Here is a 23809-nt window from a genome sequence, read left to right on the forward strand (position 1 = left end):
CAGTACTCTTAACGCTGAGCCCTCTTAATGAACCTAGCAACAGAAGCCCTCAAGATCTAATTGTCTCACTATTGCTCCACTCTTGCACTTTTCCTCTTACTCTCTCCCCATTCCTTTCTGCTCTTCTCTCTACGTGCTCATGACTGCCCTCTACTCCTCGTCTCTACTCCTTACACCCACTCTGCCCCTCCCCATGCCCTGAGTAAACTCTATTCTATACTTTAACAGAAATTTTTTTTTTTTTTTTTTGGTTCTTTTTTTCGGAGCTGGCGACTGAACCCAGGGCCTTGTGCTTCCTAGGCAAGCGCTCTACCACTGAGCTAAATCCCCAACCCCACAGAAATTTTTTTTTATTTGTCCCATTAGTCAACTGACAAGGAAAATTAGCATATAATGTCATGAAGTCTAGTGTCATTTAACTTTGAGTCTAGAACAGTAAGAATACTGCTGGGCAGTGGTGGGATATACCTTTAATCCCAGCTCTGGGGAGGTAAGGTCAGCTAGATCTCTTTGCGTTTGGGGTCAACGTGGCCAACGTCTTCAGAGTAAGCACAGAGAAACCCTGTTTCAACAAACAAACAAACTGATTAGAAAGTGAGTGCTACAGCATTACTTTAATCTCAGTGCTCAGCGGCAGAGAGGCTGGTCTAGTGAGTCTGTCTTGATTAATAACAGAGTGAGTTCGAGGACAGCCAGGGAATATCTCAAAGAAAGAAAAACTTTATTTTATATTTATGAATGTTGTGTTTGCCTGTGCTCATAGAGGCCAGAAGAGGGCATTGAGTGCCCTGGAACTGGAGTAATAGATGGTAGTGTGCCATTGCGTGTGTGTTGGGAATCAAGTCTTGGTTCCCTCTAAGAACAGGTATTCCAAACCACTTGAGTCCTCTCCAGCTCAAAGAAAGTAATTGCTTTCTTAAAGTTTTGTATTTATTTTCTTTGTGTATGAGAATTTTTCTTGTTTTGTTCTGTTTTTCTCCTTTTTTTAAAATTTCATGTATATGAATGCTTTATCAGGCTCGAGAGATGATGGCTCAGTGGTTAAGAGCACTGACTGCTCTTCCAGAGGTCCTGAGTTCAATTCCCAGCAACCACATGGTGGCTCACAACCATCTGTGATGGGATCTGATGCCCATTTCTGGTGTATCTGAAGACAGCTACAGTGTACTCACATATATAAAGTAAATAAATTAAAAAAAAGAAAAGAATGAGCGGTTTATCTCCATGCATATCTGCATGCCAGAAGAGGGGCATCAGATCCTATTATAGAACCATCTCTCCAGCCTCTTGTCTTTTTTTTTTTTTTTTTTTTCCAGACAAGGTTTCTCTTTTTGTATCCCTGGCTGTCCTGGAACTTAACTCTGTAGACCAGGATGGCTTACAGTTCAGAAATCTGCCTGCCTCTGCTGTGAGTAAAGGGTGAGGCCACAATTGCTGACTTTCTGCTCCCCTTCCTTGCTTTCCCCTCCCTTCCCTTCCTCTTTCACAGTTTTCACTGTGTAGTCTTTGTTGGCCAGGAGCTGTCCAGTCCAGGTTGGCCTGGAACTCAGAAGTTCCCATGCCTTTGCCCTTCTTTCAACTTCCCTCCCAACTAATACTAGGGATCAAAGATTTGTGCCACCATGCTCGTTTGTGTATGAGTTTTTACCTGAGTGTGTATACACACACCGAGTGTGCTCTGGGTGCTTCTGGAGGCCAGAAGACTATGTCAAGTCCCCTGGGATTTGAGTTAGAGTTTATGTGATTTTTCCTCATGAACCTAGGCCCAAATATAAAAGGAATTTGTCAAATTCAGTACTTTGCTAAATTGTATCTTCAAATTTTTATTTATTTATTTATTTATTTATTTATTTTTGTGTAGAAGTACATTTGCGAATAGGCATGCTATGGCATTTGTGTGGCGGTCAGAATACATGGGAATCAGTTCTCTCCTTCTACCCCATTGGCTCCTGGGATTGAACTCAGGTGATCAGGCTATGCAGAAGTTGCTTTTCCCTACTTATGGTTTAAATAAGATGCCTCTTCTGTCGTGTACATGTTTCTAAGTGTGTGACATCATATGCTTGTAATTTTGGAACTTTTGAATCTGAGGCTGGTGGACCCTTAGTTTTAGGCTAGCTTTGCCTACATAGGAAACTGTCTCAAAAGGCTTTTTTACTACTTCTCTTACCCCCTCTCTCTCTAGTCCCTTTCTTTAGATAGGACCTTACTCTGTCTAGTCTGTCTTCATTTTCTTCAGTTTGAAATTTCAAGTGATTCGCCTGCCTCAGCGTCTGAAATAGGCAGGACCACCACTATTTTTGTCTTTTTGAGTCTTTGTCTTGCTCCATGGCCCAGGATGGCTTTGAACTCATTTTTCCCTCCCAACTAATACTAGGGCATCTTATTCCTATGAAAAGAGAGCAGAGAACAAACTGCTGGCCATCACTGTCCACTGAAGATTGTTCTCTTTCAGTTTGCCTAGAGGTGATTTTTATTTCCTTTTTTAATTTGACACAGAATATTGCTATTATCTCAGAAGCTGCCAGCTCAGGTATTTCATTACAAGCAGATCGGAGAGCTAAGAATCAAAGGAGAAGAGTTCATATGACTTTAGAGTTACCCTGGAGTGCTGATCGGGCCATTCAGCAGTTCGGTAAGTATCTGCACTGCATCCCACTGGGAGGACAGATAAGAGTTTCTGGGAGTCTGTATGAGATACCAGGAGCCTATAGAATTCTCAGATTCTGTATTGGAAGTGTGTTCTCTGTATATATTGTGGTATGCAATGGATGATGAGCTCCTTTTTGCCTGTTTTCAAATGGTATTGAGATCTTTGATGGATTGCAAAGGAGTCCTGTCCTTCTAGAACAGGGTTCCCCAGAAGTATCTTCATTGTAGATTTGTACACCATTTGGGTCTTTCACAGCAGCCCACTATTTCCCCAGTTATTTTAGCTCTTAATAGCTCCATGAGGGCAACATTACTCTTCCTTTTCATATGCATGATCCTAAGACCTAGTGATCTGTCTACCCATGACATCCAAAGGGGTTATGCAGGAACACTAGCTAGCCAAATGGTGGCAGCATTTGGACATTTATGGCAGGCTCTGATCCTTGAGTCGTGATGCCAAGGTTTAAGAGTTTAAATTGCTGTTATAGGGACCTGGGAAGAGTTGTGTTACCTTTAATCTTTTTTAGGGTGTTTTGTTGGTGCTAACTTGGCCAGGTTGGCAGGCTTGTCCTCTGCACACAGGATTGGTAGACAGAGAAGTACCAGGGGTGTAAGGCCTGACGTAAACTGCATAGTGTGTTTGAGGCCACCCTGGACTACATGAGACCTTGTTACTACAAGTGACCTTGTCACTTTAATACCCTTTAAGTATTAAAGCTACAGTTAGGGTCTCAAAATAGCCTAATTTCTGTCCAGTGAGCATGATCATTGAACTGTACACATTTTTGTTACAGGAAGAACACACAGGTCAAACCAAGTGACTGCTCCAGAGTATGTTTTTCTGATTTCGGAGCTGGCTGGAGAACAGAGGTTTGCGTCTATTGTTGCTAAGAGACTTGAGAGTCTGGTGAGTTTTGAGTTGTGTTAGATGTGCATTACAGATCATTTATGTTAACTGACTTCTGGGAAGAGTTGATAAGGGTTTGATCAGGAGTTTTCCGTTTTGCCAGGGGGCACTTACACATGGCGACAGAAGAGCAACAGAATCTAGAGATCTCAGCAGGTTCAACTTTGACAACAAGGTACCTTTCCCTGTCTCTCGGTGTGAAGCCAAGCACTCTACTTACTGCTGTTTTCAGCATTGCCTTCTCTATCTTCTTATTGGCACATCACAGATCTGTCCGTGCGCACATTTTACATTGCTATTGGAAAACGTTCTTAGAGTATTTGGAAAGGCATCAAGATATGTTATTAGAAATAAAAGAAGTCATTAATGTATTGAACATCTACTGTCTGAAAAGGCACAGAATAGGTAGTCCTAAAACATATGTCCATTGTTTATGAATGTTTGGTACAATTATAGTTTATAGCTTTTACTTGGTTAAAGAATTACCCACACGTTGAACCTGGTTGAAACATAATTTTTTTTTATTACAGTATGGAAGAAATGCTTTAGAAATTGTTATGAAGTCCATTGTAAACTTGGATTCTCCTATGGTATCACCACCTCCAGACTACCCTGGAGAATTCTTTAAAGGTAACCTAGAACTGATCATAACTTGGAAAGATATTATTTGGTTGCTACACTGTATGTTTTGCATGAGTGAAGGCCTGACTTCCATCCCCAGTATCAGACAAGGCAGAGGATTGTATTCCGGTAATCCCAGAATGCAACCTGGTGAGACAAGAGGATGATGACTTTAGGGCTGACCTATATAGTGAGACCCTGTCTATAAATAAATAAATAAATAAATAAATAAATAACCTATATAGTGAGACCCTGTCTATAAATAATGAATGAAAGAAAGAAAGAAAGCAAGCAAGCAAGCAAGCAAGCAGGGCGTAGAAAGATAGCTCAGCAGTTAGAAACACTAGTGCTCTTGGAAAGGACCTGTTTGGGGCCCAGTACCTACTAGGTGGCTCACAAACCATCAGTAACTCCAGTTCGGGTATCCAAAGCTAACTTCTGGCCTATATGGACACTGCACACCAGGCATACATATAAGCAGAACACTCATACAAATAAGTAAATCTTGAAAGACTAGCATAGTGGCACAGCTCTTTAATCCCAGTACTCCGGAGACAGAGGCAGATTGATCTCTTGAGTTGGAGGCCAGCCTGGTTTACAAGAGTGAGTTACAGGATAGCCGGAGTTACATAGTGAGACCCTGTCTTGAAAGAAATTCAAATAATAATTAATTCTCAAAACAAAAATTTAAAATGAAAGCCAAGTAACAAGACACATCAAATGAGTGCCAATCCCATGTGGCGCGTAACATGTCTTCGTGTTTGTTTGAGAAATCCTTAGTAAAAATCCTGCATAGCGGGTGTTTTTCAACCCTTTTTACACTGTCAAGATTGCCTAGGTAATGGGGTTGGGGATTTAGCTCAGTGGTAGAGCGCTTGCTAAGCGCAAGGCCCTGGGTTCGGTCCCCAGCTCTGAAAAAAAGAAAAAAAGAAAAAAAAGATTGCCTAGGTAAATTTTAACAGAGAGGGAGGGGGAGGGGGGGAGAGAGAGAGAGAGAGAATGTTATATTTAATATCCGTTTAATTGTCTTAACCTTCACATGCAAAAGTATCTATGCTCATGCATACAAATGAGATAAAAATTTACTTTTAAAAAATAATACTGGGACTGGAGATAGATGATTCAGCAGTTCAGAGTATTCACAGCTTTTATAAAATACCTAGGTTCAGTTGACAGCACCCACATTGGGGCTTATAATTTTTAACTATTTCTAGAGGATGTGACATGCTCTTCTGCCACCAGAAGGAATCTGCACAGAGTGCACATGCGTGCATATGCATATAGACATTTCATACTCATAAAATAAAAAGAAGTCACCTTTTATTGTTTATTTCTTTCTGGTTTTGTCAGGGGCCACATGTGTGCAGGAGTGCCTCACATACAGTGCTTGTACAGAACAGTTGTTTTCATTATAGTGGGAACTTAGGGCTTTCTTTTTGGTTTTTTGTTGTTTTGGGTTTTTATTCATTTATTTTTTTCCTAAGGTCTCATGTAGCCCTGGCTGGCCTGCAAATGCTAATATAGATCAAGCTGGCCTTGAACTCTCAGGGAGATCTCCCTGCCTCTGCCTTGAGGGCTAAGATTTATAACATTGTGCACCACCATGATGGGCAACCCAGTTTCTAATAGTTTCCTGTTGATGAAGTTCAACTGTTGCTGGCATACAGATGCTTTCTAGAATGCAGCTCTGAGCTTCCACAGGTATCTTCTTTAGGTGTATGTGATCTGATTGTTTTGTTTTGTTTTGTTTTTTTGACCCAGTAGGATTCATTCCTAAAAGGAGTCCTGTTGATCTATATTGATCCTATCATCTTATTTGTATATCTTTGTTGGAGAACACAAATATTCCTCTCTATTTTTGGGCTTTTCAGTTCTTAGGATTGAAAATGGTTTTGGGCCTAGTGTGCCAGATGTCTTAGCACTCACCTAGACCTATCTTTTCTAAAAGTTCAACCAAGCCAGTCATTGTTGCTGGGCAACGGTAATCCCAGCACTTGGGAGGCAGAAGCAGGTGGATCTTTGTGAGTTCTACAGACCTTGTTACAGGACTGCAGGGGCTACATGACAAGACCCTGCCTCGGGGATGCAGAGGGAGGTCTATTAATGTTGGCTGCTTATTCAACATTTACCATGTTTAGTGTTTTGCATTATTGTAGGCAAAACCTGAGTGAGCACATTTATATAATGTCTCTATGTGAACACTGGTCAGCTGTTATCCTACTTGTGCGAGATTGCTGCAGTTTTATGTCTAGGTTTCCAGATAAAGGATCTAGAATATACAGCACACTCTTGTTAAAAGAGAAGGCTTTTTATGTTTTTATAATTGAGTGTTGGGGCTGGTTGGTCAATGTTCACAGCATTAGTGGAGGTCAGAAGCTTGGTAGCAAGCATTCTTACCTACTGAGCAATCTCGGCAGTTCTGTTTTGGTTTTTTGAGACACACTTACTAAACTCAGGTTGGCCTGAAACTCACCCATGCTGAACTTTTAGCTTGTAGCTATTCCACCTCAACCTCTTGAGTGCTGTTTTAAGGAAGGGCGAGGGAGGGCTGGAGAGATGGCTCAGCGGTTAAGAGCACCCGACTACTCTTCCAGAGGTCCTGTGTTCAATTCCCAGCAACCACATGATGGCTCACAACCATCTGTAAAGAGATCTGATGCCCTCTTCTGGTGTGTCTGAAGACAGCTACAGTGTGCTTATATATAATAAATGAATAAATCTTTAAAAAAAAAAAAAAAAAAGGAAGGGCGAGGGAAACTTTAGTGATAACAGCTGCAGTCCAGTCTCTAGTTTTAGTGGTGACAGCTGCAGTCCAGTCTCCAGTCCTACAAAAACTCAGAAGACAAACCCGGCACTCAGTGAGGTTGGGTGGTTAGGGTTAGGATTGGACAGATTACTGGGTGCATTAATTACCAATTCAATTAAGGTGAGTGCAACAGAGCAGCACACACAGGCTAATTCGTTTTTATTTCATGTACATTGGTCTTTTGCCTAAATGTGTGTTTGTGCGAAGGTGTCAGGTCCTCTGAATCTGGATTACAGGCAGTCGTGAATGACTGGTCCTTTGGAAGAACAGCCAGTGTTCTTGATTGCTGAGCAATTTCTCCTACCCCTGTACATTAGATCTTCATGCTCTATCAACAGCTCATTGAGATATTTGGATTGTGAAGATTTTCATATTTTTGTTATCTTACAGATGTTCGGCAAGGACTGATAGGAGTGGGCTTGATTAATGTAGAAGATCGCTCAGGAATTCTTACTCTTGATAAAGGTAACATCACACTGTATGTGTATGTCACTTGGACTAATGGAGCTGCCTTTATGCTATTGTGCACTAAAGAAGCCTCAACTCACATGGATGACTGGGGAAATGTTCTTTCCCTCCACTTTGCTTTTCAGACAGTCTGTTTCTGCATCTGTACTGACTACTCTAAGTTAGTTGACTCTTGAGTTTCTGGGTGAGTTTCCTGTGTCTGCCCCCTCCTACAAGGATTTCTTGCAAGATGGGAGCCACTGGATCTGACTCTTTTTACATGGTGGTTTGGTGATCAAACTCCTTAGGCTCCGATGGCAAGCACTTCCCGATAAGTTGTGACTTTGTATTTTTGTGACACAGTCACATTCTTGGCTAGATTGGCCCTGCTGTTCTCATGGCATTACTTTTGCTTCAGACACCCTAGTGCTGGGATTACGGTAGTTCTAGAATATAATCCAGAGCTTTCTATGTACTAGTGAAATGCTGTTCCACTCAGTTATCTGAAGCACTCTAGTGATTTTTTATCTTGTTTCGTTTATTTTGCTTTGCTTTGTTATCCTGAGACAGGTTTTCTCTTTGTAGCCCTAGCCTTCCTAGAAATCACTTTATAGATAGACCAGGCTGGATTTGTGTTCAGAGACCTGCCTGCCTTGCCTCCTGAATACTAGGACTAAGTGTCGGCCACTGTGCCCAGCTTGGCACCTCCTTTGTACAGTGTTGTTTATTTGCTTATGTGTTTTTAGCATTTGTTTCTATACATAGGAATTATTAAAAGTAAGTATCCATGCAAATGTCACAGGTAAGACAGGAGACAAGGGCAGGGCAGGGGAAAGAAGAAAGCCCCATGTGTGTCCTGTCCCGGATTTCATGGCCTTGCACAGACATGTGCCCATCAATTACAGACCATCTCCTAAGAAAAGAAAGTGTTCCAACAGGGGTCTAATGTATCTATCGTCTTTTTAACAAAATGTCAATCTTTGAATTTTACCAGTCAAGTCTTGGGAGCCAGATGCTATGGTAAATACCTTGCTAGCCCAGAGAGGCAGAGGAAACACCCAGCTGACTTTCACTTCCACTTCCTGTGCATCTCTATCTGTTCTCCTGCCTCCCCTTACTCTCTGTCTCTTTGTTAATTCCTATGTTCCTACCTGTCAACCAGTTCTTGTTCCACCTCTTGAACTATCGTGACTTTACCCAGTTTACAATATTCAAGCAGAAAGCTCTTGGATTAAAAGTGTGCTAAGGCCTTGAGCCACGCCACAACTAAAAACAGTTTTTCCCAGAACGTAGCGTCCTGTTTGGGTTACAGTGGGTTTCCTTACATCCCTGATGGTGCCATTACTTTTGTATTCTTTTTTTTTTTTTCTTTTTTTTTTCTTTTTTTTTTTTTTCTTCTTTTTTCTTTTTTCGGAGCTGGGGACCGGACCCAGGGCCTTGAGCTTGCTAGGCAAGCGCTCTACCACTGAGCTAAATCCCCAACCCCTACTTTTGTATTCTTGTGGACTTTTATTCTCCAGATGATTTTTGGCAATGACCTCAATAATTTTGACTAGATCTTGCTAAAGCAACCTCTCATTTGCTTGCTTGCTTGCTTGCTTGCTTGCTTGGTGTATTTGTTTATTGAAACCGAGTCTTTCTGTGTCTCCCTGGTTGTCCTGGAACTCATTGTGTAGACCAGGCTGGCCTTGGAACTGAAAGAAACATCTGCCTCCGCCCTTGAGTATTCTGGATTAGCTTTGAGACAGAGTCTTACTGCATGAGCCAAGTTTGTCTTTAACTTACTCTGTATGTAGTCTACTGTATGCAGGTATTGGGCCAATTGCCTTAGTCCATACATAACTGGATGAGCTGCATGCACTTGGACCCCACCTTTATGTCTAGCACTGACTACAGATGTGATCAACCTTGTCGGGCCTTTCTTGTTTTTTGGGTATTTTTTTTTTTCCAGACAGGTCATTATATTACTCTGTGGTCTATGCTATAACTCTCTATGTAACCAAAGTTGTTCTTCAGCTGCAGCAGTCCTCCTGTCTCAGCCTCCCAAATGCTTGCATTACAGGTATAAGCTAAGTTACCCTCTCTGGCTAAGGTTTAAAGAAATGCTGAATCCATCCCCATAGTTCATAGGGGTTAAGTTTTTTAAAAGTTATCAGGAGCTGAATGTAGTTGCCACACACCTTTAATTCCAGCACTGGGGAGGCAGAGGCTGAAACATCTCTAAAGGTTGAGGTCAGCCTGGTCTACAGAGGGAGTTTCAGGACAACCAGGGCTGTTACACAGAAAAACACTGTCAAAAAGAAAAAAAGCAGTATCTGAATCCAGAAACAATTCAGGCATGAGTCCTTTTCCAAAGCTTTAGGCTTTCCAGTTCCAGGGTCGAGAGCCACAAATTTAGCAGTTGAACTTGAAGTTAAAATTTAATGTGTGTGGGGGTGTGTGGGTTGGGGGTGGGGGCTGGAGAGATGGCTCAGCGGTTAAGAGCACTGACTGCTCTTCCAGAGGTCATGAGTTCAAGTCCCAGTAACCACATGGTGGCTCACAACCATCTGTAATGGGATCCGATGCCCTCTTCTGGTGTCTGAAGACAGCGACAGTGTACTCATACATTAAAGAAATAAATCTTTAAAAAAATATTCAATGTTGGGTTCTCCCCCTCTCCTTCCATCCTCCTTCTCCCTCTCTCTCTTCCCCTCTTCTGTCCTCCTACCCCTCCCTTTCTCCCTCTCCCTCCTCTCTCTGCCAGTACCCCTTTCTTTCTTCCTTACCCCCTCTTCCCATGGTGACTTGGCCTTGGTCCTTGGGGCTAATGAATTTGCGCTAATGCATTCACTCAAGTGCAGCTTTCCAGTAAACCTGCCTTTAATTTAGATGATGGTAAAGAGGATGATGGGAAGGTGAGTGTGGTGGCACAAAGTCGTAATCAATTCCACCATTGGGGAAGTTGAGACAAGATGGAGACCCTGTCTCAAAACAAAAGAATTTGGACTCTCCAACGATGGCTTAGCAGTTAAGAGCTTACAGAGAATCTGTGCTCAGTTTTCTCCCACTTAAGTACACATACCCTCACACACAACATGCTTTTATTTCCAGCATTTAGGAAGCAGAGGCAGGTGGATCTGTGAGTTCCAGGCCAACCTGGTCTACAAGAGTGAGGTCCAGGACAAAAAGGAATGCAAAGAAACCCTATCTTTAAAATGTAAATAGGGTTAGAGGAGTGGCTTAGTGGCTAACAGCACTAGCTATTTCTTCCAGTCAAAACTTACCCATATGTGGAAAATATACATGTGTTAAATTAAACCTAAGAGACTTGGTGTTGGGGCTGGGGATTTAGCTCAGTGGTAGAGCGCTTGCCTAGGAAGCACAAGGCCCTGGGTTCGGTCCCCAGCTCCGAAAAAAAAGAACCAAAAAAAAAAAAACAGACTTGGTGTTAGCCATCTCATGTGCTAAATTACATTGAAGGAAAGGGAGGAAACTGGACTGTCTTGTGAGCTCGTGCTGCTTTGCTGGTGGCAGGTTTCAGCACCACAACACCTGGGGAGAGACTGCACCCACAAATCACACTTTGAAAGGTTGCCTAGCTAAAGAATAAATGTTTAATTTAACAAGGGAATTCATGGAATTTTTCTTACGATCTTGTCTTTGCAGACTATAATAATATAGGAAAATTCTTAAACAGAATTCTGGGCATGGAGGTGCATCAGCAGAATGCGTTGTTTCAGTATTTTGCAGACACACTCACTGCAGTTGTTCAGAATGCCAAGAAGAATGGGAGATATGACATGGGAATCCTAGGTGAGTGGGACCCTCACTATACTCTGCTCCCGGGCCTGAGTGTCTCTCCATTTACACGCTTCTGTTTCTATCTTAATGTAAGATCTGGGTTCTGGAGATGAAAAGGTGAGGAAGAGTGATGTCAAGAAGTTTCTGACTCCAGGATACTCAACCTCTGGCCATGTAGAGTTATATACAGTAAGTCTACATATATGTTCCGTGTCCAAGTTCCGTACTAGCGTTGACATACATGAACTCCATTTCAATCTCTGCATGTCTTTCACAGATTAGTGTGGAGAGGGGAATGTCCTGGGATGAAGCAACCAAGATTTGGGCCGAGCTGACAGGACCCGACGATGGCTTTTACTTATCGTTGCAAGTACGAGTTGAGTTTTCTTAAAGTCCTACCAAGAATCTATGTCTTTGAATCTTTTTTTTTTTTTAAAGATTTATTTATTTATTATATATAAGTACACTGTAGCTGTCTTCAGATACACCAGAAGAGGGCATCGGATCTCTTTACAGATGGTTGTGAGCCACCATGTGGTTGCTGGGAATTGAACTCATGACCTCTGGAAGAGCAGTCGGGTGCTCTTAACCGCTGAGCCATCTCTCCAGCCCTATGTCTTTGATTCTTACCTATGTATCTCACAATGTAGCCCTGTCTGTCCTGCAAACCTTTTGTCGATTAGACTAGCCTTGAACTCAGTGTTCGCTGTGTGTCTGACTCTGCGGGCTCACCATAGCCTTTAAGTTAATTTTTCACCTACTATCACTGTGTGTATGGGTGTGCGCTCCAATGTGGGTTACTGTTACTCTTGGTTACAGACATTTGTCTTCATGTCTGTCTGTACAGAGTGTGGACCATCTTCCACACAAAGGCCAGAAAGGGCATCAAACCCCCTGAACTGGGCCGTTATAGTTCTGTGCTGTGGAAGCATGGGGCAGTTACAGAGTATATTCTTCTGTTAGCCTTTGGTTAATTCTGTGGATCAACGTAATCTCTTCTCATCAGTCACCCTGCCTGCCTTTTGTTTGCTTTGTCTGCCTAGTGTTCGTTTTGGAGGAGAATAGGCCTTAGGAAGGCCTATGTTAACTTGACTGCTGTTGACTGTGCCGCTGGGACTTCAGAGACAATGTTACTACAGTGACACCAACAGTGGCATACATTTTCCTGAGTACATTAAATGTGTCCCTTAAGTTCTAGAGATGGGACCTGTAACCACCATCTTAGCTCAGGGCTCCCTGTGTATCAATGCTGGCTGTGTATGCACATCAGACTCAGAGTGCCAGGTTCAGGCACGTGCTGCTACCATACCAGCCCAGTCTTTTCCCATAGTTAGCTCGCTTTTTGGAATATTGTAGTAATACCGTAATTTGATGGTTTTCTAAGTTTCTCTTATTGTTTAATAGTAGAAGTATTTGCTTTTGTCTATACGATAAAGAATTTTTTACTGGGCAGTGGTGACGCACATCTTTGATCTCAGCACTTCAGAGGCAGAAGCGGGTAGATCTCTGAGTTCAAGAACAGTCAGGGCGGGGTTGGGGATTTAGCTCAGTGGTAGAGCGCTTGCCTAGCAAGCTCAAGGCCCTGGGTTCGGTCCCCAGCTCCGAAAAAAAGAAAGAAAAAAAATAGAAAACATTAATTTGAGCGAAGTTGGAGGCATGTGGGAGGAGACAAAGGAAAGAAAGGGGAGAAAGGCTATATTTAATTTAAAAATTTGTATTGGGTGGTGGTGGCTCACACCTTTAATCCCAGTACTTGGGAGGCAGAGGCAGGTGATCTCTGAGTTCAAGGCCAGCCAGGACTACATAGAGAAACCTTGTCTCTGAAAACAAAAGAAAAAGGAAGAAAAGAAAGGAAGGGGGGAATCCTCAGTAAATAAATGGCTATACAAGAAGACCTGTGTGGATACAAGCATAGGAGCTCACATTGGCAGTTGAGGTGGGAGTACCCTGAGTTCATGGCTCCTGTGGACTATGTAGTGAGTTCCAGCTTTGGGGGTGGGGGAGGAAGGTCTCAAAGAAAAGTAAAAGCAAACACTGTTATGACCCTCAGTTTGCTCAGAGTTAACGAATTAGCCTCCGCTCAGGCTGAAGCCTGAACTGTAGACTCCTGGTTACACATTTACTGCCCAGCTGGTGTGTCTTTGTACTGTTTGCTGCTGTGATATTGTGATAGGATTTTTTTAATTATGTAGGGTCAATTTCTTACGTTTTCTGTTCTATTTATAGATAAGAAACAACAAAAAAACTGCAATCTTAGTTAAAGAAGTAAACCCCAAGAAGAAACTATTCTTAATTTATCGACCAAACACTGGGAAGCAACTGAAACTAGAAATTTATGCTGATCTGAAAAAGAAATATAAGAAGGTATTTGTCACTTATATATTGTACTGTGTCAATGCTTGCTCCATGATTGGAAGCCATGTCTTCAAAGTTTCTGGGTTCAAGGATGATGATTCTTGTACAGTAGTGAGTTTTTGATACACTGCTGTTGCAGTTTGACGGTTACTGCCCATTGAGACAAGATAAGTGTGCTCTTTAGTACCCAGGACCTGCAGCAGTTTAGTAAGGGACAGTCCTTCCAACCAGCTTTTGACTTGCCATGAGGAAGCTGCAAGTTTTTATCCTATGAATTTCCAGAAAATAGTCAATGCTTTTCCCAGCATTACTTCTTCTGTACCTTCTGAAAAGTATTGTCTTAACCTGGGCACTCTGATTTGGAAGTGACTGTTCAACTAGCTCTCTGCAAAGCTCAGCCCCCAGGGCTGGCTACCTTTCTTGGTGATATTTGCATCCTGCTGCACATGGGGCTGGGCTTCCTGATGAAGATGCAGTCTCCGTGGACTCCCTCTGGGGTTACTGTCTAGGTCAGCTATCCAGTTGTTGCAGCGTGGTTCTCCCTTGTCTTTGCAGGTCGTCTCTGACGATGCCCTGGTACACTGGCTGGATCAGTACAACTCCTCTGCAGACACCTGTACTCACGCATACTGGTTGGTGTTTCCTGTCGCCTCACTTATTTCTTTAAGACATGATTTAAAGATGTGGGGTTTTTTTCTCTAATTTGGGAGGTGAGGGTGTTGAGTCTTCTTTTTTTTTTTTTTCGGAGCTGGGGACCAAACCCAGGGCCTTGCGCTTGCTAGGCAAGCGCTCTACCACTGAGCTAAATCCCCAACCCCGGTGTTGAGTCTTCTTATGATCCTTTTGCTTCTACCTCCCAAACTCAAGAACAGTAGCCACAATGGCTGGCTAAGTACATTTCCGTTCTTTATGAATGGGCGGTTGCGAGTAAATAAATGAGTTGCCTATTGGTAGGCACAGTTTACTTCATCAGACTTCTATGCAGAGACTTGCCGTGGTAGTCATAGCCTGTGATCCCATACTTACAATGTTCCAGATCATCTTAATCTACATAGAGAGTGGAGTTCAGCCTGGACTACATTGAACTCTAACTTATGGCCTTAATTGCTATCCCTCTGGTAAAACTTGCATCTCACTACTTTTCTCTCTCATTTCCTCTTCACTCCCCTTATTCCCGTGTGTGTGTGTGTGGGGGGGGTGTGTGTCTAGTCCATGCTAACCATGAAACTTTGTAGTTGATGCCTTGAATTTGGCACACTCCTACGTAGCACTACTTCTCCTGGATACTGGGATTGTTCATGCTTGTATCTGTATCCCTCTTGCTTTGTCTTTGTCTTTAAAATCAAAAACTACCTTAACTGCTTAGGCCTGGAGGCTCATGTCTGCTGCCTCATCACTCAGGAAAAATTCAGACTTGAGGCCACAGTGTACAAGACTAAGCCTCAAAACAAGCAAATGAAAAAGGAGCCGAAGAGCTCCTTTGAGCACTCAGCAGGCAGATCTCTGGGTTCCAGAACATCCTGGTCTCCAGAGGGAGTTCTAGAACAGGTTTGGAAACCTTGTCTCAAACAAACAAACTAAAAGGGGGGGGGGGGGTTCTGGGGATTTATCTCAGTGGTAGAGCGCTTACCTAGGAAGTGCAAGGCCCTGGGTTTGGTCCCCAGCTCCGGAAAAAAAAAAAAAAGAACCAAAAAAAAAAAAAAAAGGTGTGGGAGCTAAAGAGATGGCTCAGTGGTTACGAGGGCCTTCTGCTCCTTCAGGAAACTGAGGTTCAATTCCTAGCATCCATGTTAAATGACGAGGCACCACCCGTAACTTAGACTAGCTCTGCTGGACCCCATGCTTTCTACTGACATGCCCCACATGAGTCACTACGTAATGCAGGCACAACAACATCCATATTCATAAAAGTAGATCAAATCTCATACGGGGTGTTTACATGCATGAGCATACTTCGATGATACTATTTTAGGGCACACATGGGGAGGTCAGAGGACAGCTGTTAGCCTCTACCTTGTGTAGATCCAGGAGTCGAGGTAGGTCACTGGGACGACAGTTCCTGTTCTGGAGGAGCCACCTACACACCTGGTTTGTTTTCCTTGTGTTACATTTATGTGGCTTTGGTGGTGACTTACATGTGTCAGTGAATTGGCAAACGTTTGACTAGGACTGTATGGCCTTTTGTTTTCTCAGTTTACGTCTCTGGTTGGTTTGCTCCAGGTATCAGCATTTCCCGCTCATCCACCTTGAGGCAGGCCCTAGCTCAGTGCCAGCATCAGCCGGTGGGTGGTTCTCATAGCAGGTGCCCCACAGCGGAGACTGTGTTGAGGTGTCAAGTGTACAGATAGGATTACCACCAACCCAGTGTGCACACAGGCCATCCCACGCACAGCCGAACGTGCAGACGTAACGTGACACCTTAGATTGGAAAGGATAGCCCAAAGGATTTTCTAGGACAAAGTCAAATAACAATTTTCTTCTCGAAATGTGGCTAGGTTTTACAGATGATTCCTGTATGTAGCATGTTTCTATACCTCTTTCTCCTCAATGTTTTCTAGGCGTGGCAATTGCAAAAAAGCAAGCTTAGGATTGGTTTGTGAGATTGGTCTCCGCTGCCGCACTTACTATGTACTGTGTGGCTCAGTACTGAGCGTCTGGACAAAGGTGGAGGGCGTTCTGGCCTCTGTCAGCGGCACAAATGTGAAAATGCAGATAGTGCGGCTCAGGACCGAAGACGGGCAGCGGATTGTAGGTAAGCGTCATTGTTATTTTGGTGGTGGGGAAAGGTTCACATCCTCCCCAGTTATTTTTCACTTCTGACATCAGAGATTTGTTGTCTCACCTGTGTTCTAGTAGTGAGCACAGAACGTGCTACTCTGCAGTTTTTGGCTTCAAACCTAGAATTATCTGGCTGCCTGTCTTCAAGGAGATGGGATTACAAGCAGGCACCGTGGTTGCTTGTACTTGACCCTTGTCGTGGACATTGTGATTTGACAGTAATTACCCTGTGAATGTCTGTCTCTGGGGCTGCTCTCTCTCAGCTCTTCATGCTTATTACCCGCTGCCCCTCTCTGCTCTCCAGACAACCTGATTCCTTTCCCAGGCTGAGCAGTTTCAGGCTTTGAGTCCTCCAGAAACTAGGTGGGGAGACCAGTAGGCCTCCTTGTTAATTAGTAAACTTTATTTGAACTCCAATTATGATTGTAAAAGTTTCATATAAATGAGTTTCTAGCTGCTGGCTTTTAAAAAAAAGAAAAAGGGCATTTAACTGCTATGTGGAGTTCAGATCCTCCACAGAACAGAACTGAAACTCCCATAGCTGGGACCTGAGCCTCCAGTTGCCCTCACAGACTGTGTGCCCAACTCTGCCGTTCCTGACTACTCGGATGTTCATTCTCGCTCTGTCTTAAAGCCATCACATCTTATCGAGTGGCAGAGTGGGTGATGTCTGTGAGGTTTATGAAGCTGATGAGTGTAAATGGGAAAGTGCTGTACTGCACACCAAGCTCCTTCCTCAGAGGATAGCGATCCACTGGGGCGTGCGTTCCTGTGTGTGCATGCGCACATGAGGCTTCTGGGAGCCTGGGATTGCTTATGTCCAGTGCTGGCTGCCTATCTGGTTTCTGGTGGAACTTTCTTTACAGTTCTCTGAGAAAGTATAGTGCACTGTGGCTTCTACTGGACAACTCCACTTCATCGTGTTTTCTTAATTACAGGTTTAATCATTCCGGCAAATTGCGTGTCTCCTCTTGTAAATCTCCTGTCAACTTCAGACCAGTCTCAGCAACTGGCAGTCCAACAAAAGCAGCTGTGGCAACAGCATCACCCACAGAGCATCACCAACTTGAGCAACGTGTAAAGAGCAGCGGCTTCCTCGCGTGGTTGAGTGCTGTGAGAGCACCACTTGCATAAAAATCAGGGACACTTTCCAAAGAATTTTTTTTTTAACTTCAGTTGTGCTCTCTAGTTAATTTGGGGGGAGGAGGGTTGTGGAAAACCTGGAAATAGGCAGCAAAGCTGACAGCGAACAGAGCAGAGGGGACACATGTCTTTCCTCCTGCTTCCATGGGGCTGCCTGTGCGCTTTTACCTTGGGTGAGCAGAGCGGATGTATGTGTGTGTGAGCATATGTGTCAGTCTGTCTGTGAGTTTGTTAAACGCTACAAGGCCACAGTTGGTTGAAAAGGCTTGGAACTTCTCAAACTGGCTTTACTTTTCCTTTCTACAGTGCTCAGGGTTAACACAGTACATCCTTGTCATGACTGTGGGAGTTCCCCGAATGCATGTATTTCAAGTCTAAATACTGAATATATATATTGGTTTATTTTCCAACTTAAACAATGTCTCCTACAGCATGAAGTGAAGGGTTGCGTTGCGTGCCATGCATTCAGGTTCATTTGTAGCTTTTGTTGACGGTGCATGTCTTTGAAAGCATGTGTAATCAAGATTACCACAGAAGTCACATATGGAGAGAAACATTGGACATGTACAGCATTGGGTTTTGCATTTCTAGTGTTGATACCTGGGTGTTGCTTCTAGCCCTCAACCCTGCCCGCTCCTCCCTGACCCAAGTTTCTTGTTAAAGTAGTAAGTGCATACTTTTTTTTTTTGTGATAAAACTCTTTAAAAGTTCATTTTAATATGTTAATAGTATTCCTAATTTGTGCTGCAAACATGGCTCTGAGCCTTATCATAAGTTACGTTTTCCTTAACTTAAGCATAGTTTTAGGAAGAAATATGATTGGCTTCTGTCTTACACACAATCTTTTCTACTTCATTATCTGACTCTGCTTTGTCATTCGAACCGGAAACCGTACTTGAGTTGTAAACTAGACAGTGAGAAACACTTGGCTTCTTTCTGCTGTATGTTGTTCTCGTTACCCAGTAACTTGAATATTGTTTAATGTGCTGTAAGACATTGTCGAGATTATCTCCGCTGTTTAAAATGCTAATGTACAAATGTGAATAGACACTTATCTATAACATGGGTAAGTTTTGTTTCGCCTATAATAGATGTTTATAAAAAAAAATTGAGTGAGGGGACAATTGGTCTTTTGGTTTTTATCTCCTTACCTCCCCTTCCCCAAATTTTTTCTCCCCTCTCCCCTCCCCCCTTTTTTGCTTGCACAGGTTGCACTATTAAAAAATTGAGATTGTATAAATCTGGTTTAAAACTACAAGACAACAAAGTCTTGTAGATGTTGAATAAAAAAGTTATTATACTAACGAAGTGGACTCTTGCTTAGGCCCTCACTGGGGACTCCAGGCATAGGATAGCAGGGCTTCTGTAGAGCCTGGTGCTGCTTTAGCCTTCCAGGTAGCCTTAGAGTCTGACTGAGCCCCTTGCTGAAGTCTGAGGCCATCTTGGGGATGGGGTAAATGATGGTACTTTTGAATGTTTTTCCAGTCGAATTGTTTTCTTTGTAGCTTTTTAATCTTCTCAAAGAATTGGGTGAGGTGTGTTTAGTGACAGAGACCTGATGGAGCACATGGGACTCTCCCTCTGTCCAGTTACTAGGATTAAGTTTACCGTAATATTGCATTGGATTTATTTATTCTTAGTGCCTCAAAGAACAAATGGTGAATGGTTTCTGTTCTTGGGCACGTTTTGCCCAGTGGATGCAACTGTTATCCTCATTCCGTGTATCTCAGGCAGTGAGTGATCTCATGAACATCAAACAGTGGCCCTCGGTGGCCCTAATCCAGGTGGCCACTGAGAGTGGGATTGTGTCCTCCTTTACACAGCCTCCGAGCTTTTGTTTTGAAGTGGCGGACCATTCAGCTCTCTTGTCATACTGAAGTAAAAGCCCGAGGAAGAGCAGTATAACTTGACTTTTTTCTCCAGGAGACCAAGTGACAGAGGATGAGATTGATGCTGTGTCCTAAGGTGCCAGCCCCCTTGTTCTGTGTGTGGATGTCTGTTTATGCAGGTCCTGGTTTATCCAGTGCTTTCAAAGCAGCACCTACAGGATTTCTCTAGTCCGTTCTTAGTGGACACATCACCCATGTTGATGATGCTGTGACACTTGGTACTGGAGCACGAGTATCTGTGTGTCCTGTTCATCAAAGAACGTTTCTTTACATTTTTATTGTTTAATAAGGAAAAGACCACAAATATTAGGCATCTGAAAGCCCTTTCAAAGCAGACTTCAAAAGGCAAATAGTATGGCAGGACAGATAGAAGCTAGTCAGCCTTCATCCACTGTGGGGGGTGTGTGTGAGTGTGTGTCCGTGTGTCTGTGTCTGTGTGAGAGAAATGCCTGGGATTGGTGCCCAACCTCTCTGGAGGGAAGGATGTGCTGTTTGCACTCTGCCCCTACAAAAGTCATAAGGCAAGCTTTGGCATTCAAGAGTTTTCTTTTGTCCAAATCCAAGTCTTTTCAGCCACTGTCCTGTAAAGTCGGTTCAGTCTCCTTCGGGGTCTGAATGCCACGCAGGCAGGCAGGCAGGCAGGCACCCCACGCCTCACTTAACTCTCTTCAGCATATGGCCGTCAGCCTCTGAGATGCCTTTTGTAACGTAGCCCTGAGCAGCAGACCCGAGTGTTGGTCCCATCAGTGTTTTCAGAGTTTACAGAAGTTTGTGCTGAAAATCACTCCTAGGTCCCACGCTGCTCAGGTGTGCTAGCTGGGGAGGCCATGCTCCTCCCCTAGCGATCCCTGTGCCGCAGGCTTGCCCTCTCCGTGTTCTGGTCAGATAGTTGTTGGTGCGGTCAGTCAGAAAGTATTTCTGTAAATGCAAGTTGGTGAGACAGCAGTTTTCTCTCTTTACTACTAAATCTCAGATCTGCTTCCAGGGTCTCTTTTCCTGTGTGTAGACTAGCAAGAATGTGTACCCAGAGCACTGCAGATGCCATAGGTGTGTACATACGTGTATGTATTCTTAACTCAGCACTTACGAAAGCTTTCGAGCTGCAACAATAAAGCTTATAATTTGTTCTGTCTGTGTAGAGAGAAGTTCTAAACTACCAAACTCAAGAGGAAGTAAGCATTTTATAGCCACAGTTTTGGCTGTAGCCTTTTTTATTTGCTGGTTTCTGTACTATGCCATTTGAACACTTTCTGAGAAAGCATAGAAAGGGGTAGGAGGAGCCACCATTTACAGTGAGGGACCCTTATCCTGCCCTCCTCTTCCCATATTAGCACAAGGGCCATTGTGACGTGATTTTGAAAGAAAGTGGAGAGGTTCTTATCCTGTGAGACCTTACCCAGGGATCCTGGTTTTTAAGGGAAGACCCTTGTGGACTCTTGCACTTCCTAGGAATGGAGTTTCAGCAAAGCTGCTATTAATCCAGGATCCACACACTGAATGTTTAGTTAGTTGGGGCATCCCCATGGCAAGAGAAACTGCTATTATGGTTTGTTTGTTAAGAGTCTGTCCTGTGGGTATGGATTCTGGTGAACCACACACACAAAACACAGGTACTTTGGTCCTCTAGTGCTGAAAGGAACCAAGCATTCCATGTTATGGCTGCAGCTGAGTAGACAAATTATTTGCAAGAAAATGCCTCACCAGGCTAGCCGTCTAAATGAGATGAGTCCCAAGGGAGAGAAACAGGGAAATGCAAGTAGGAGGCAGTTTGAGTGCCCATCCTCTCCTCTGTGCTGTCCTTCCATATGTACATACTGAATGTATAGACGAGTGTGAGCTCTTCCTCGTTGCGAGTGTAAATCTTGTAAATCAGGACCCGTTCACTTGGTTTTTTGCTCCTCCTCTTCCTTTCCCTCCTATTTATTCTTTTCCAGACTCCCACCTGGGGCATCTTCGTCCCTTTTTTTTTTTTTTTAAACTTAGGAAACTGTGGAATACTTCTTAGCAGAGTCAGTACTTTTGTGTTTAAGAGTTCGTCTTTGCCTCGTGGCTCTGGGGTTCTTGTTACCCACATCTTGGGATGCATCTGCGCACCACCCCTCATCCTGTTACCAGGTGACTGGTTATGCTCTTTTTTCGTTCTCTGGAAGCTATAGTGAGCTTCATCCTTTCATATTTGAAAAAGGAAAGGAAAGGAAAGGAAATGCTTCCTGGACTCCCCTTAAGCACCTCTATCGTCTTCAGTCAGCCAGATGCAGCTCCTCAGAAGCCTGACTCATTGTTGCTCCAGTTGAGACCTGCCTGCTCCAGTCCTCCCGCTCCTGCTGTTTGCCCGATGGGAAAACCTTGCAGTTAGACAGTAGCTCAGAGCCTGGCTGCACGCCATTCTATGGTGTGTATGAGACCTTGGATTTCTTTGACCCTTTGACCCCACAGGTGGCAATCAGAGACTTATTTTACAACCAGCATGGATAATCTGTTCATTATACTGTTGGTCAAAAATATTTATAGGAAGGCAGGAGATGAGCTTGTAGTACATGACAGGAGACCTTAGAGAACAGTCATCATCCAAGGGATGACAGTAGTCCTACTGTGGGAGCTACAACAAGCACGAAAGGCAGGTTCAGTGTTGGGGACTCATTTCTGGCTGGGCAGACTAGAAGCAGACGTGCTGAGCTCTGCGGAATTGGCGTTGGTGCTAAAGGCCAACAAGGCAGTGGAGATGGTGCTGATCTTCACCCAGGGCAGAGCAGTGAGGTTTATTTGCAGGATTTTGCACCCTCAAAAAATGTCCTCTGCAATTCTCAGGAAAGATTTCAGTGAACATTCAACTTGATGACAGGTTGCAAATTGTCTACATTTGGCTAAGTCTTTGGACGTTAGTTGTCACGAATGAGGATCTGTCACAGATAGATTGCTCCAGCAGAAATTCCCTCCTGACCCCAGCTCCCTCCCTCTGGTCTCTGAGATTGACCTGTGGCCTGCAACATTAGCCAGCTGTCTATGGGGATGTGATAGGGCACAGTTAGTCCAGGAAACCTACAGCAGACAGTTAAGTATGATGTACACCCATTTAGTGCAGAGCAACAGGAGAAGGAACGGAGGCCGCCTTTTGCGCTGGAGGCTTCCTCAGGGCTGAGTCAGCATGCCAGTCTCCTGGGGCGAGTTAGTGCGGCCTTTCTGATTCTGGCCTCTAACCCAGACCCCACTCAGGCGTCTTGAAGGCGGTTGCTGTTCTTGCAGTGACTGGCACTGAAGAGGGTAAAGAGGCTTGAGCCATTCCTGGGTCTACTCTGTGGGACCCGGGGGCCTTTTTCTTCCTTTCTTTTTTTTTTTTCTTTTTGTTTTAAACATAGCACAATACAGCCTCACCACTAAACAAGTCACCCAGTTCATAGTTTCTACTGAATTTGCAAACTACTCTTAACTTCTTTCAATAACCACTTTCATCATCGACCGTGAGGGGTGGAAGAGGTGCCCTGTGTCTCTGCAATAAAACTTGTGCCAGGTTCTACCTCCTTGTGCAAAGGGTATTTTACATAAAGGCGCTGGGCTTCCTTCCCGACCTGACATGGTGCATCTGGAGACATCTGCAGGAGTCCAGAGACCTTTCCAAATGACGTCAGATGTAGACTCTCGGGTGGCCTCTGTCTTCGTCCGTTTCCTTTCGTACTGCTGCGCTGCATAGGACTATCCATCCGGAGGAAAAGTACATGCTTTTTCCACGCCGCCTGCCACGTTGCTGCCTTCAGCCTCTCCTGGGAACCTGCTCCCCAGTGTCCAGAACTCAGTGCTACCATCATTTTGATATGTAACTTTCGAATTCAGTCTCATGCAATACAAGTGTGTCCGCCTCACTGAGCAGAGCTCATTTGTCCTCAAGTAGAAAATGCTTGATCCTCACACGGAAAGTACTCTCTGTATTTAGGTTTTTGTTGTGGTTTTGTGGTTTTGTTTTTGTTTTTGGTTTGTTTTTTTTTTTTTCATTTTTGTTTGGATTTCGTTTCTGTTTTTGTAAAATTCTTAAATAAAATTAAACAAATAGACTTTTGGTTGTGGTTTTGTGGTCTGGATTTGGAACCCCTGCTGCCCTGTGTCACTAACCTCCCTCATTTTAAGGCTCCTTGGCAAGCATCAGTTTTCACATTGGCACTTTGTTTTGAATGGGTTCTAGAGGGCTGGGTAGGTGTAGCCTAGGGGTAGAATTCTTGCCTATCGTGGGCATGGAGTGCACCATGGGACAGGAGGGCGTTTCCCACAGGTCGTCTTTTGACCTCTGCACACGGAGGAAAAGCACAAGCATAGCAAAGTAGTTAATTTTTTTTTTTTAAGTTAAGACAAAATGTAGCCAGTGGGGCTAGTGAGATGGTTCAGTACATAAAAGTACCTGCGTTAATTTCCAAATCCATGTAAAGGTGACATGCTATC

At 43.7% G+C, this 23809-nt stretch overlaps 1 protein-coding gene across 9 annotated transcripts in view; it reads left to right on the forward strand.

Annotated features, from left to right (window-relative positions):
• The window catches only part of Sbno1 (strawberry notch homolog 1), a 59605-nt gene extending 36178 nt beyond the window's left edge, over positions 1 to 23427 (forward strand). For 4 of the 9 annotated variants that reach the window (XM_087578398.1, XM_087578399.1, XM_087578401.1 and 1 more), the window contains 12 exons: positions 2500 to 2635; positions 3447 to 3559; positions 3663 to 3734; positions 4090 to 4189; positions 7377 to 7451; positions 11082 to 11228; positions 11311 to 11405; positions 11494 to 11592; positions 13443 to 13580; positions 14127 to 14203; positions 16130 to 16323; positions 17288 to 23427. In XM_087578398.1, coding sequence (XP_087434524.1) covers positions 2500 to 2635; positions 3447 to 3559; positions 3663 to 3734; positions 4090 to 4189; positions 7377 to 7451; positions 11082 to 11228; positions 11311 to 11405; positions 11494 to 11592; positions 13443 to 13580; positions 14127 to 14203; positions 16130 to 16323; positions 17288 to 17430 — 1389 coding nt within the window. In that variant the 3' untranslated portion in view covers positions 17431 to 23427. 9 annotated transcript variants of the gene reach the window in all.
• Positions 23428 to 23809: the final 382 nt, after the last annotated feature.

The sequence above is a fragment of the Rattus norvegicus genome, chromosome 12, assembly GCF_021556685.1.
Source record: "Rattus norvegicus strain SHRSP/BbbUtx chromosome 12, alternate assembly SHRSP_T2T, whole genome shotgun sequence".
NCBI classification, from domain to species: domain Eukaryota; kingdom Metazoa; phylum Chordata; class Mammalia; order Rodentia; family Muridae; genus Rattus; species Rattus norvegicus.